The 13,827-nt window shown below is 52.0% G+C and overlaps 1 protein-coding gene across 1 annotated transcript in view; it reads left to right on the plus strand.

Annotated features, from left to right (window-relative positions):
• The window catches only part of LOC102518454 (protein-arginine deiminase type-1), a 37,165-nt gene that overhangs the window by 18,329 nt on the left and 5,009 nt on the right, over nucleotides 1-13,827 (plus strand). The window contains exons 5-14 of the mRNA XM_032495285.1: nucleotides 394-511; nucleotides 599-724; nucleotides 2,742-2,914; nucleotides 3,045-3,148; nucleotides 4,094-4,217; nucleotides 4,625-4,732; nucleotides 6,103-6,254; nucleotides 11,005-11,149; nucleotides 11,961-12,054; nucleotides 13,229-13,308. Coding sequence (XP_032351176.1) covers nucleotides 394-511; nucleotides 599-724; nucleotides 2,742-2,914; nucleotides 3,045-3,148; nucleotides 4,094-4,217; nucleotides 4,625-4,732; nucleotides 6,103-6,254; nucleotides 11,005-11,149; nucleotides 11,961-12,054; nucleotides 13,229-13,308 — 1,224 coding nt within the window. The remainder of the gene's footprint in view (nucleotides 1-393; nucleotides 512-598; nucleotides 725-2,741; nucleotides 2,915-3,044; nucleotides 3,149-4,093; nucleotides 4,218-4,624; nucleotides 4,733-6,102; nucleotides 6,255-11,004; nucleotides 11,150-11,960; nucleotides 12,055-13,228; nucleotides 13,309-13,827) is intronic.

Consider the following 13,827-nt stretch of genomic DNA (forward strand, 5'->3'; position numbering starts at 1 on the left):
CCTGTAGGGCCTTCAGGACCATGAGTGAATGTCAGAGACATCTGTGGGCCAAGCCCCAGGAGAGACGTGGGGTGGGGATTCTCCAGCCCCATCAAGGTCAGGGAGAGGCAGCCTCTGTCCCCCAGGTCGGGCCAACACTAAGCAGCTGGCAGAGGCCTTTCTGGGTTCGGCAGCATCACCCTCTTCTGGTGTGATGGCTGGGTGGGGCTGCTGGGTGGGGGTGTATAGGCTGTTCACTGGGTCTAGAGACCTGGAGCTTTAGTCCCCATATTTATGACCCCTCTTTAAATCTTTAAGCAAACCCAGAATACAAGCCTTGAAGTTAACAAAGCAGAACCCCTTCCCAGAGACCCCTGGGTTCCCCTGACCCCAAGGCCTCTTGTTTTGCCACAGAAATCCTGGCGCTGGGGCCCTGAGGGCTATGGGGCTGTCCTGCTGGTGAACTGTGACCGGGATAGTCTCAGGTCCAAGGGGCTGGACCTCACCAACACCCAGCTGACATCACTGGATGGTGAGTAACAGAAGGGATGTGCAGGGCTGTCCAAGGTGATGGTGTGGGGTGGCGGGAGGGTTGTCTCATGGGTACCACTCTCTCCAGACCTGCAGGACATGTCCCCCATGGTGCTGAGCTGCGATGGCCCTGACGAGCTCTTTGACAACCACAAGCTGATCTTGAACGTGCCATTTTCTGATTCCAAAAGAGTGGGGGTCTTCTGTGCTAGGGGTGAGTGGCCTGGAGGGTCCTCTTCCCTCCCTGCTCCATCCTCTGCTTCTCAAACTAGTTCTTTCTTCTCTGATCCACATCTCTCCCTTCTCCATCATCTTTTTGTAATTCTCCCAACAGCTTACAAACAGCCACTCCATCAGGACACGACTTATTGCCCAAGAAAGAGGGTCCCAAACTAGACCCATCTTACTGAGGGGGAAACTGAGGCTCAGACCCATGAATTCACTGTCCTAAGGTCACATAACCAATTGTGGGTGGAGCAGGCATCAAAGCCTGCTCTTCAATACCAAAGCCTCCCTCATCTTTCTTTTTCTTTCTTTCTTTTTTGGAAGGGGGAGGTAATTAGGTTTATTTATTTATTAATTTATTTTAACAGAGGTAACTGGGGATTGAACCCAGGACATCGTGCGTGCTAAGCACACTGTCTACCACTGAGCTATACCCTCCCCCAACCTCCCTCTTCTTTCCACAGCCGCTGACCCTTCCCCCGACCCCGTCCCCTCTCTGGGCTGTCAGCCTGGAATGGGTTCTCCATGTATGACCAGTACTGTCCGGGCTGGGTGAGGTGGGAGCAGCGACTAGAAAAGCTAAAAATCCAGCTGTTCTGCCAAAGAGGTTATTAATTGAAGTCTGTGGCTTAAAAAAACAAAACAAAGTGAAAACAATCCTTAACCCTGAGGTGCCCTTACTCATTTTTATAAATAGCAAGAAGTCTCTCCTGCCCCTTCCTTCTTCCTTTTCACCCTCTGTTCAAACTGACCCAGAACTTGTTCCAGCTAAATGAGACTGATAGGAACCAGAATGTTCCTTCTCTGCACTCGTGGTGGAAGTTTAGGCAGAGGTCCAGCCTGAAAACATTTACTTGTGATACCAGAACATAAGCAAAATCTCATTTAAGTGAACTGACAACCTTTCCTGCTGTGACTAAGAGCGTGCCAGGGTGACACTTCCCAGACAACCCTTGGAGGGGAGGAGAAAAGGGGACGGGCCAGAACTCCTGTGTGCCGGGTGCTTTTTTTTTTTTTTTTTTTTGGGTTCTTTTTTATTGACGTATAGTCAGTTTACAATGTTGTTTCAATTTCTGGTGTACAGCATAGTGTTTCAGTCTTACATATACATACATATATTCCTTTTCTTTTTCTTTTTCATTATAGGTTACTAGAAGATATTGAATATAGTTCCCTGTGCTATGCAGAAGAAACTAGTTGTTTATCTATGTTATATGTAGTAGTTAGTATCTGCAAATCTCGAACCAGGCGCTTTTTTTTTAATTGAGGTGAAATTCACATAACATAGAATTAATCATTTTAAAGTGAGCAATTCAGTGACATTTAGTACATTCTCAATGTTGTGCAACCACCACAAAATTTCTAGTTGCAAGACATTTTCATCACCCTCAAGTAAAAGCCTGTACTCACTGTCACTCCCCATGCCCCCACTCCCCAGCCCTAGGCAACCACCGACCTGCTCTCTGTCCCTAAGGATGTACCTACTCTTTCAACTTGTACAAATGGAATCATCCAGTGTGTGGCCTTTTGCGTTGGGCTTCCTTCACTTAGCATAATGGTCTCAAGACTCATCCATGCTGTAGCGTGTCTCAGTACTTCATTCCTTTTGTGGATGAATAACATTCCAGGATATGGATATGCAACATTTCATTTATCCATTCATCTGGTGATGGACATTTGGGTTGTCTTCCCCTTTTGTGCCAGCTGCTTTTATTTCCTTATCTGATTTAAAGCTTACATTGACCTCATGAGAAACATATAATGTTAGCCCATTTTACAGATGAGGAACTGAGGCTCAGAGAGGTTGAGTCATTGGGCTGAGGTCATGCGGCTTGCACGTGGCAGAGCTGGAGAAGAGCCCAAGTAGTTGTAACACAAAGGTGACTCTGCCCCTGGATTTCTGGTCTCAGGTTCCCTGTCCTCCCATCTTCACAGCCCCACCCCCCCTGTCCCAGCACTGCTCTCCACCCCACCCCCACCCCGGTGCTGACTCTGGTTGCCCCTAGGTGGGAATTCCCTCTCCGACTACAAGCAGGTGCTGGGACCCCAGCATCTGTCCTACGAGGTGGAGCGGCAGCTGGGGGAGCGGAAGATCGGCTTCTATGTGGAGGGGTTCACCTTTCCCGATGCTGATTTCTTGGGGCTGGTCTCTCTCAGCGTCAGCCTGGTGGACACCAAGGTGCATAGGGCGTTGGGGGCTGGGATGGGGGTGAGGGGCTTCAGGGACCAGTTTGGAGCCTCCAGGGCTGGGAGGCTGGAGGCTGGGGGAGTCTTGAGGCCTGATGGGACTCCCTGCATTTTCCCCCCAGACCCTGCCCGAGGTGCCCCTCTTCACAGACACCGTGACCTTCCGTGTGGCCCCCTGGATCATGACCCCCAACACCCAGCCCCCCCTGGAGCTGTATGTGTGCAGGTGAGGCCTCGCCCCTCCTGCAGCTCCCCCACCATCTCTGGACTCGTAGAGATGGGAGCAGAATGCTGTACTGGGGTTGGCCCCTCCTTCACTCTGGACAGATTCACTGAGGACACCCACAGGCACAAGCTGGGCCTTCAGCCCCACCTGCTCTAAGCACTAAGGCCCTGGCCACAGTCACTGGCTCAAGCTCCAGCAATCCTGCCCCTACCCTGCCTGCAGCAGCCCTGCAGCATCTGGGATTGATTCTAGGCCGTGGGGCCAGGCCCTGTTCAGGCTGCTAGTGGCTGCGTGAGACCTAGTCTTGCTCTGATTTCAGTGTGCTCCTGGGCCTTAGAGAACTTGGGAACCCAGCCTCCAGGATCTGCTGTGAGCCCTGCCCCAAAGTGCAGTCCTGGTCCCTCTGCCGTCCCTCAGAATCCTTGTCAGGCCCCTTGATGGACAGGTGAGCCTTGATTGGCAAGGCTACTCCAGGCCCCTGCATCCGAGGCTGGACCAATGGAAAAGGCTAGAGGTGACTTGGAACATAAGTCAAAAGGCCAGGAAGGGTGTGGCCAAACAGGTTTGCTCTGCTTACCTGGATCCAGGTGCGTGCAGGTGTTCAGAAGGAAACACTTTCTTTCCGCTTGCTCACTAACCCCACCCTCACTCGTTTATTTAGGTCAATTGTGAGAAACTGGAGAAGATAGGGACTACCTGCCCCCACTACCTCCTTAACCAGCAGTAGATTTTCCCTCCCCTTGTGCCTACCACCTGATGTGATCTGGGGACATTATCCATCTCTGTCATGAGCCTCTCTAGTGCAGGGGCTGTGTTTGAACTCCTGTACCCAGAGGCCACAGGGGGCCTAGCACAGACTGGCCACCCCATCCATCCCTGCCTTCTGGCCCTAAGGCCAAGGCCACAGTCAAAGTCATTTCTCTCCCCTCTCCCTGTGCTCTGCAGTGTCGTAGACCTTCATGGCTCAAATGAGAAGTTTCTGAAGGACATGTCTGACCTGGCATTGAAAGCCAACTGCAAACTGATCATCTGCCCTCGGATCGAGAATCGAAACGACCGCTGGATCCAGGTGGGAGCGGGAGGGACCCTGGAAGAGAGGAAGGCAGCCCTGGAGGCCTGAGCCCCATCCTTTACTCTGGCTTTTGGGAAAGAGGGTGCGCACAGGCTCCAACCTGGCTTCCATCTCCCTAGAGAAGCCAGGCTGGGCTGAGTGCCTGGACTCAGGGTTGGGGCGTGCAGTCTAGGGGAACCCTCTCCCACTGCCTGCATCGCCTCTAGTCTCTCCTGCTGCCGTCCAGATACTCTGGTCCCTGGCAGAGTCCCTCTCCTGGCTGAGGTCCTGAGAGGCCTCACTCCACCTCTGTTCCCTGCCCCCTGCACCCTCCAGGCCCCGCCCTGCCCTGGGCCTGGGGGATACCCCCATTCTTAATACTACACACCCAGGTGGTCACTGTGGTCTTTTCCTCCCTCTCCCAGGATGAGATGGAGTTTGGCTACATCGAGGCCCCTCACAAGTCCTTCCCAGTGGTCTTTGACTCCCCTCGAAACAGAGGCCTGAAGGATTTCCCTTATAAGAGGATCCTGGTATGTGGCCAAGGACAGAGTGGGGAAACCTTGGGTGGCTCCTTCTATAGGACCCTTCAGTCAGCCTGGTCCTAGTGTTTTAGGGGTTGCAAAAGGACACAGGCGGTGAGGCCTGGCAAATGGAGAGTTAGTGGGAGGTTTGGGATGATTATTTAAATTGAATGCAAATCACATGCAAATCACCCCTGTTCTGGGACGTGTAGGCCAGCAAAATTCTCCTAGGCGAATTCACTCCGAGTGAACAGAGGAGTCAGCTCTGTGGGGACCAAACTGCCTTTTAAGGGAAGTGCACCCTCAGTGAACCCTCATGGCTCTTGCTTTTGTGACCTGGGGCCTCTCTTCAGGTAATGAATATTTTCTGAACACCTACTGTGTGCCAGGCACGATGCTGCCCCCTATACACAGCAGGGCAACAAGAGCAGCTCTGGCAACTGTGTACTGAGTTCCAGGCCCTCCCTCCTAGTTTTACATGGTTGCTAATTTAATCCATGTGGACTCCTATGGATAAGGACTGTTATTATTCCCTCTTTACTGAGGCTCAGAGAGGTTAAGCAATTTATCCAAGGCCACACAGCCAGTTAGCGGTGGCACCAAGATGCAAAACTAGAGGGGCTGCCTCCACAGCCCCTGCACTTCACTGCTAGGCTAAACCACCTTTTGAAGTGGCCTGTGTCCCACTTACTGGCCCCCCATCCCCCACCATCAGGATGATGCCAGGGTCCAGGTAGGGGCTCTAATGGGAAAGTCTAGGAGCTCGTGGGCACACAGAGCAGGGGCATTCTCCCCAGCCTGGAGGGATCGGGGACGAGTCCCTGGGGAGGTGATTCTGCATCAACCAAGGAGCCTGACCCGAGCCCTGGGCTTGACTTGGACAGTGCATTTTCTACCAGTCTCTGCTCCTTTTTCATTATTTCCTTCCTTCTACTTTCTTTAGGTTTAATTTGCCGTTCTTTTCTTAGCTGGAAGTGGAAGCTAAGATTTTTCAACCCTTTGTCCTTCTTATATGTGTGTTTAGAGTCAGGGCATTTCCCTAGAAGTGCAGCTTCACTGGCCTTGCACACGTTTAATGTGCTGTGTTGACCTTACCTTTTAGCTCAAAATATTATCTAACCTTCCCTTTGGCTTCTTCTTTGACCCATGGGTTCTTTAGAAGTGTGACGTTGCCTGATTTCCAAACATTTGGGGATTTTCTAGTTACGGTTCCGTTATTGGCTTAGACTTTAATAGCACAATGCTCAGAGCACAGGGAGGATTTTCAGGGAGTGGGAGCCCCCCACCCCATCACCCCTCGCCCCCCTGCCCCAAGAGCTGTCTCTTCCTGTCCTCACTGACCCCTCCTTCTGGGGATGGTCTCATTGGTCCTCCCCTAGGGTCCTGACTTCGGATATGTAACCCGGGAAATCCCATTCGTTGGTGCCTCCGGTCTTGACTCCTTCGGCAACCTGGATGTCAGCCCACCGGTCACTGTGGATGGCAAGGAGTATCCCCTGGGCCGTATTCTCATCGGCAGCAGCTTTCCCAAGTGAGAAACCAGGGTGGAAGGGTGGCGGAGGTCACTGGAGGGCATGGGGGGGGGGGGACGAGGGAGGAGGGAGTGACTAGAGCATCCACCTCCAGCTCCCGCACCACAAACACAATTCTCCATCTGAGAAGTGGTCTTAACTTCCTGCATGGAATCCTAGAATCAAAGACTCAGTGTCCTAGCATCTTAGATTTGAAAAATCACAGAATTTTAGGAAAAAACCCACAAACTAGTGGCCCACGGTCTTCGAACCCTGCCTAGTATTTTATGAGCGTAATTAGTCACCAACATTAAATCAATTTATATCAGAAGGCCTCACACAAAAGGCCAGATTTCTGGCTTCTTTTGAAAAAATCAGAAGGGCTGGGAGGTGATGTGTAATCCAGCTGCGGAGGCAGGAGACAGATCCCAGGAGGAGATCAAAACAGCTGCTGTCCTGGCAACAGCATGAAAGGGCACAGAGGTCACCGCACGGCTGCAGGTGAGCGAGTGGCTGGCCAGGATACCAGGGTGACAGAGGTGACTCGATGGTTCCCACCCTGGATAGCTGTCATCGGGCAGGAAACACAGCATTTAGGGTTTAAGGTATCTGTTAAATCCCCCTGAGTAGGTCCCACCCCGCCTGTGGGCAACTGAAGAATGGGGTGTGTAGCACAGGGATCCTGATGGCATCCCCTGCTTCCTGCCCCAAAGATTAAGCCCATCACAGGCCCCAGAGGCCACCTTCCTGTTTGTGTGGGGTTAGTGTGGAGCCCAGATGTGCCCCAGCTTGCCTCCGCATGCCCTGACTACCTACTCGTGGGCCGGGAGCAGCCAGGAAGTCCTGGGAAGGTCATCCAGCCTCACGTGGTGACCCTGGTGGCCTCAGGGCTCTGGATCAGGTGAGGTGAGTCTTCCTGGCACCAACCCCGGGTGCAAAGCCAGGTGCCCAGGCTGGGTGCCCGGGGCTGAGGTTGGCCAGGGCAAGAGGAGTGTGTCTGCTCACCTTGCTGGTGATTCATGCCCAAGACTACTCTGGGGCTAGATCCTGCCCACAGCCCTGGGGATAGAAGGGACTTGGGACCTCTGGGCAGTCATTCTGTGCTTCAGGGAGAGGGACTCAGGAGCAAGGAGCACAGGCTTTGAAATCAAATGGATTTGGGTTCAAGTCCTGGCTCTGCCACTTATTGGCCACGTGACTTGGGGGTGTGTCACCTAACTAGTGCCTACCACAGTGCCTGGCACATAGTAGGTGCTTGATTAATTCATTTAAAATATTTATTGAATGCCTACGAAGTGCCAGGCACTGTTGAAGGTAGTAAGGCTATATCAGGTGACAAAGATACATTATTAATTGAACAAATTATTTTATATTTTGTGCCTCAGTTTCCTCATCAGTAAAATGGGCCTACAAAAAAAAATCTCCATCTTAGCTATATAATTGCCATTACTGGGGATAAAGGATTCATGTTAACTACCTTCCAAATGCTTAAGAATTGTTTAGCTGGATCTCTAGCCGTGGATCTGCCTTGAAGCAGGTTGGAACTCAATGGATAAAAGTTATTGATCACCTATGTGCCACGAACTATGTGCCATAGTGCTTTACCCAGGTTACCGCATTTAATTCTTATAACAGCCCTATAAAATTGGGACAACTGTTATCCCCATTTTACAGATGAGGAAGTTGAGGCTTAGGTAAGTGAAGTGAATACCCTCATTCATGCATTCATTTATCAATTCAATAAATATTTATTGAGACTTCTGATATACCAGGGCTGGGGCCCCATGCTGAGGATGAAAAAATGTTCTGGGAACTCCCAAGCTCAGAGCAAGGACCCCAGAAGGGAAGGTGTGGGGTCTCTAGTATAGCTGGGCCCCACTCCATTGGCCATTGTGTTGAAAACTAGGAATAAAGCTTTTGGTGATCAGATGGGGTCCCGAGGCTCAGAGAGGGACAGCTACTGCCTAGGACCACACAGCAAGTTAGTACAATGGTCAGAATCCAGGTCTTCTCCTTGGGCCTCCAGTTAAAACTTAACACCCAAGCTGCAGAACTATGTTCCTATCTTGGCTTTGACCTCAGCAGTGAACAAAACAGACAACCTACATACATTCTAGCAGAGAGAAACCAACAATAAGCAAACATAGTAAATAAGTAAATTGTCTAGTATGTTAGATAAAAGTAGCTTTGGTGAGAGGTTGAGATTTCCCTGAAGGAAATGAGACAGTTAAAGATGTGGCTATCTGGGAGGAGGATGTGCAAGGGAGTGGGAAAAGCTAGTGCAAAGGCCCTGAGGCAGGGCTGTGTTGGAGACATTAGAGGAACACCAACGAGGCCAGTGGGGCTGGAGCAGAGGGAACAAGGGGGCGTGGAAGGGGATGAGGTCAGAGAGCTTGGTAGGGCAGAGTTCAGATCATGACCTGGACCCATTATTTGTAGGACTATCATAGGGTTATTATGGGGATTAAACAAGATACTCAGTGTGAGGAGCCTTAGGCAGGCACATAGTAGGTGCTCAGTAAATGCCCCCTCTATTCTCTGCTATCTTGGGTTCTTCATGCTCTGCTCTCACATTTAAAAGACTCTTTGAACAATTCTGCCCCCTGGTGGCAGCTTTGATGTGACTCAGAGACCAGGTCTGAGGCTTCCCAGGGCTGGAGTCATCTGGTCCATCCCTCTGCCTCCAGGCAGAGAGCTGCAGAGTCTCAGGGAGGGACTCTGCCCTGCCTCCAATCTTATATGTTTCTGATTCCTGCCACTTTTTGCTCATGAACAATCTCTGAAACCTCACTCTTCTCTGCTATCTCTCTGTTTTTTAAAGAGGTCTTTTAAAATTGCCAACACTATATTAAAATACCAGAAATACAAGAAAAATACTTTCTGTGTTCCCATCCCTCAAATCAGGTTAATGTTGTCATGGTCACTGCTTGCTGGGTGTTTCTTCTAGTTTTGTCGACAACGTATTCAAATTATATGGACCATGGACTCTTACACAGCTGTTCAAAAGCCTTAATATCATTCTCAAATATTTTTTGAGTGTCTATTCAATAAAAGGTGCTGGGCTACAGCTGTGAACCTAGACAAAAATCCCAGGCCTCCTGGAGCATCCATTCTAGTGGGATGCCAGACAATAGACAAGACGTCAAGGATGCCAAATAGTACCAAATGCTGTAAAGAAAAATAAAGCTGGGAAGGGAGCTGAGGAGTTGTTGTTGCTATTTCCAAAGTCCTCACAGAGAAAGAAGGTGACATCTGAGTAAAACCTGAAGAAAGTGAGGGACGTGGGGAGTGGGCAACAATTCCTGGAAGAGAGAACAGCAAGTGCAAAGGCCCTGAGGCAGATATATGTACCTGATATATGCAAGGGACAGCAGGAGCCCAGCATGACTAGAACTGAGTGGATTGAAGGGGATTGTGGCAGGAGGGGGTTGGGATTGCCTAGGGCTGTGCTGGTTGTTGTGAAGACTTTGCATTTATGGTGAGGGAGATGTGAGTGATGCGAGGGTTTTGTCCAGAGGTGGGACATGGCTGACATACTAAGAAGCCTCCCTCTTATTAGACTGCAGGGCAGCAAGGGTGAAAGCAAAGAGACCAGGAAAAAGGACAAACCACCAGGATTATTTAAGGGATGGAGTTGCCGTGGCCAGATGGTGGCAGAAAAGGAGGAAGGGGAAGGGCTGAGTTAAATTCTGTTTAAGATAGAACCACCAGGTTGGATGTGGGCTAGGAAGCTCATCCATGATATCTCCCTAAGCTGGACAAGCAAAGGCAAAAAAATGTGATCCCTTTTTTGTAAAACATATTGAGAAAAAAAATCTCTATACAGATTGTGTGTGTGTGTATGTGTGTGTTTACACATGGTTACATGTGCCAGGGAAAAGTGAAAAGGGCCCAGAGTGTAATACATTGTTCTGACTTAGGACAAGTCACCTCTTTGAACTTTCTAGGCTTCAGTGTCCTCATCTGTGAAATGGGGACATGGCCATTGCCTAAGGCAGCATCCTTGCATGGACATTCAACTTTTGGTAATGTCTCCTCCCACCGCTCTGGGATGCCAGCTCCTGCCCCCTGTTCCCTGTCCTAGGCCACCTCAGCTCCTCCCTCTGCTAATAAAGGGTGGTTTGAAAATGTCCCAACCTCATTTCAAGGACTTCTGGGGATTAGACAGTCAGTGCTGAACATAAAACCACTGGAGCAGCAGTTCTCTTGTGTGTGAATCAGCTGAGGATGAGTATCAAAATGCAGATCCTACATCCTCAGATGGGCCACATCCTCAAAGACTCTGAGATGGGGAGGATGTCAGGGCCCAGGAATCCTCAGTCTAAACAAACACACCTCCCCCTCCCCGGAAGCAGAATCTGACCCCAGATGGTCGGATCCCACACTTTGGGAAACACTGGACTAAGTCTGGTGAGGGGTGGCTGGGTGCCTTGGGTAAAGAATCAACCTGTCTGAGTCCCAGGATGTGAGATGAGTGTCTTCGGTTCCGTTTGGCAGATGGTGGTCTCTCATTTGACTCTCTTTTGTGGGAAGGGGCAGCAGGACTTCCCTGGTCCTGGGGAGGATGCTTTGGGGTGAGGGAGGGTCACTGTCTGGGACGATGGTCAGGATGGACAGTGAGTCCCTGGGAGCACCTGGGGGCTGGGGCCAGAAAGTGGGGACAAAAGAAGACCCATTCAGAGAGTCGTCATGAGTCTCGGGCAGGGAAGCGCTGCAGGGAACCAGGACACAGGCGGCACCGACGGCCCTGCTCTTTCCCTCCCCGGCCAGGTCAGGTGGGCGGCGAATGGCCAAGGTGGTGCGTGACTTCCTGAAGGCCCAGCAGGTGCAGGCGCCCGTGGAACTCTACTCGGACTGGCTCTCCGTGGGCCACGTGGACGAGTTCCTGAGCTTTGTGCCCACCTCCGATCAAAAGGTACATCCCCTCTCCTCCCGCCCGAGCCACCTCTGACCGGATAGGCTGGGATAGGGCAAAGCCACCTGAAACCAGCTCACCCTTCTCTGTCCATAGAGAGCTTGGAGTCAGGGTAGCCTGCGGGCCAGGTGGTGTTAATCGGGGGGGGGGGGGGGGCTTCCTGGTGGAGGCCAGAGCTCAGGTCACGAGGGCACTCATCTGCTCACTACTCGTACTCTTACTGGGTGTTCGCTCTGATTCAAACCTCTCAGCCAAGACCCATAAATGACACCGATAATAATTGGTAACATTTACTGAGCACTTATGAGATGTACATGTTTTAATCCATTAAATCCTCTAACAGCCCCATGAGGTGGGTACTGTTATCATGGCCCCTACTTTGTAGATGAGGAAACTGAGGCTCAGAAGGGCAATCAACCAATAGGGTAAGATTCAGACCCAGATGGTGGGCTCTAGAGCAGCATGTTAACCCCTCAGCTCCACCACCTTGCAGAGGTGTCTAGGGAGGGCACAGCCCACAGGGAGCAGGCAGCCTGGGAGAGGAGGCCTCCCAGTGCCCAGTGGTTGAGTTCCCTGGTGGACAAAGTGAGGAAGGGCCTCCAGGCAAGGAGAAGGTCATGGACAAAGGCCTGGGGGTGTGAACCAGCTTGGAGGATTGGGGGATCTGCAGACAGTTCTCTGTGGCTGGTGGGTGGGATTGAGCAGGGGTGCCATGGGCGGTTGAGCCTCTGAACTCAGGCCTCTCCTGAGTTTGGGGGCTTCTGCATGTCGGGGGATCCCATACACTGAGCTCTCCCTCCCTCTTTGCCAGGGCTTCCGGCTGCTCCTGGCCAGCCCCAGCGCTTGCCTTAAACTGTTCCAAGAGAAGAAGGAGGAGGGCTACGGGGAGGCGGCCCAGTTTGACGGTGAGTGCCAACGAGCCCATCACCCCTCTGGACCCTGCGCTCCCGTTGCTAGCCCTGGGCACCACTGGTGCCCTTCATGGTCGTGCTCTGTTTATAGGCTCTTTGTCTTTGAGCTCTCAGCTCAGAGCCCAACATCACTGATTCTCCCAACACCTTCATATGGGACCAAAGGATGAGGGCTCTCCCTTTCTTGAGCCAGGGGTGGAAGCCAAGGGACCCGTGGATTGTCCCCGGCACATGCAGGGTGTGACCCCCTCCCTAGGAGTCGGTGCATCCTGGCCACACCCCAGGAGAGGAAAGAAACAGGAAGCCGAGAGCGCTCCATGTGCCTGTCTGTGCAGGCGCTTCATGCTCTTGACCAATCAGATCGCCAACCCCCTCCTCCTTACCCCTTTTCACTGAGGAGGAAACTGAGACTCAGGGAGAAGTGGCCTGCCCAGGGCTAAGCAGCAGGAAGCAGCAGGGACTCAAGCCAGGAGGATGGTCAGGACCCCTCTGTTGACACTCCTCTGGGACTTGAAAGACCCTCCAAGGGCCGGGCTAGCCCCCTTGAGCATCACCCCCACTTCCCCACCATGGGGGGTTCAGTGTTCTTACCTGAGGAGTGGAGCACTGGACGGGATATGGCGTACCCTTTGGCTAAGATAGACCTGGATTCAGATCCAGGTTTTGCCACTTGCTGCCTGTTTCCTCTTCTCTGAATAGGGGGTGATAATTAACCCAACCTAGTATTGTTTTAAAGATCAATAATAAATATAATGGCGGGGGAGGGTATAGCTCAGTGGTAGAGCATGTGCTTAGCATGCACAAGGTCCTGGGTTCAATCCCCAGTACTTCCATTTGGAAAAAAATGCATATATGTAATTATTCCCCCCTCCAAGATATTAAAAAATAAAAAATAACTATAATCGAAGGCCCAGAGCAGGGTAGCCGTACTGTTATTAGGCCCTGAGCGTAGGAGTCCCTTCCCAAGGAGTCCATAATCCATCACCAGGTTTTACTTGCTGCACGAGCTTGGTCCCATCTGGGTTTCCAGTCTCTGGCTTTCTCCATCCAAGCTTCAGACCCTGGTGCTGAGGTGGGAGGAAAGTCCTGGCCCAGATCCTGCAGCCCAGGCTGGAGGTAGCTCTGGGCAGGACTCCCTGAGCTGGCTACTGTCTTCTTTGTCTTGCAGGGTTAAATCACCAGGTGAAGAGAAGCATTAACGAGATGCTGGCAGACAGACGCCTCAGGAGTAACAACCTCCATGCACAGGTGAGGGGGGTGGAGGGTGAAACAGCCCCAGGAACCACTGGGGTGGGGGTGAGGGGTTCAGCCCTGGACCTCTGACTGTCCTGGGTGCTGCTGAGACCTGTGGGTAGGGTAGGGCCTCTGCCCTTGGGACCCCACAGTCTGGTGGAAGAGACACAGCCACGCCAGTCTGATGGGGGAGAGCTTGCTGTGCTCTGGGGAAATGACAGGTTTCCATGGGAGCAGATGCGTTCTCCCCTGAGAAGTCTGGTGAGATCAGAGATGTGGCTGGGAAATAGGGCTCTGTAGGGGCGAGGGAGACCCTGTGAGGAGGTGAGGAGACAGGTTGGAAGGAGGTCTCAGGAAGAGGCGAAGCTAATGCCTGCCACGTGAGTGGTGCAGGCCTGGCACGGGGTCCTGCTTAGTAAATGGGAGGATGCCCTGGGCTTCTCCTCAACTGGGCAGGGGCTTTTAAGCCCAGCTGTGGCTGGAACAGCTTCGGGAGGCAGCAAGCACTTTTGGGACCAGAGACTGCCTGGGTCC

Source organism: Camelus ferus, chromosome 13 (genome assembly GCF_009834535.1).
Source record: "Camelus ferus isolate YT-003-E chromosome 13, BCGSAC_Cfer_1.0, whole genome shotgun sequence".
Lineage (NCBI taxonomy): Eukaryota > Metazoa > Chordata > Mammalia > Artiodactyla > Camelidae > Camelus > Camelus ferus.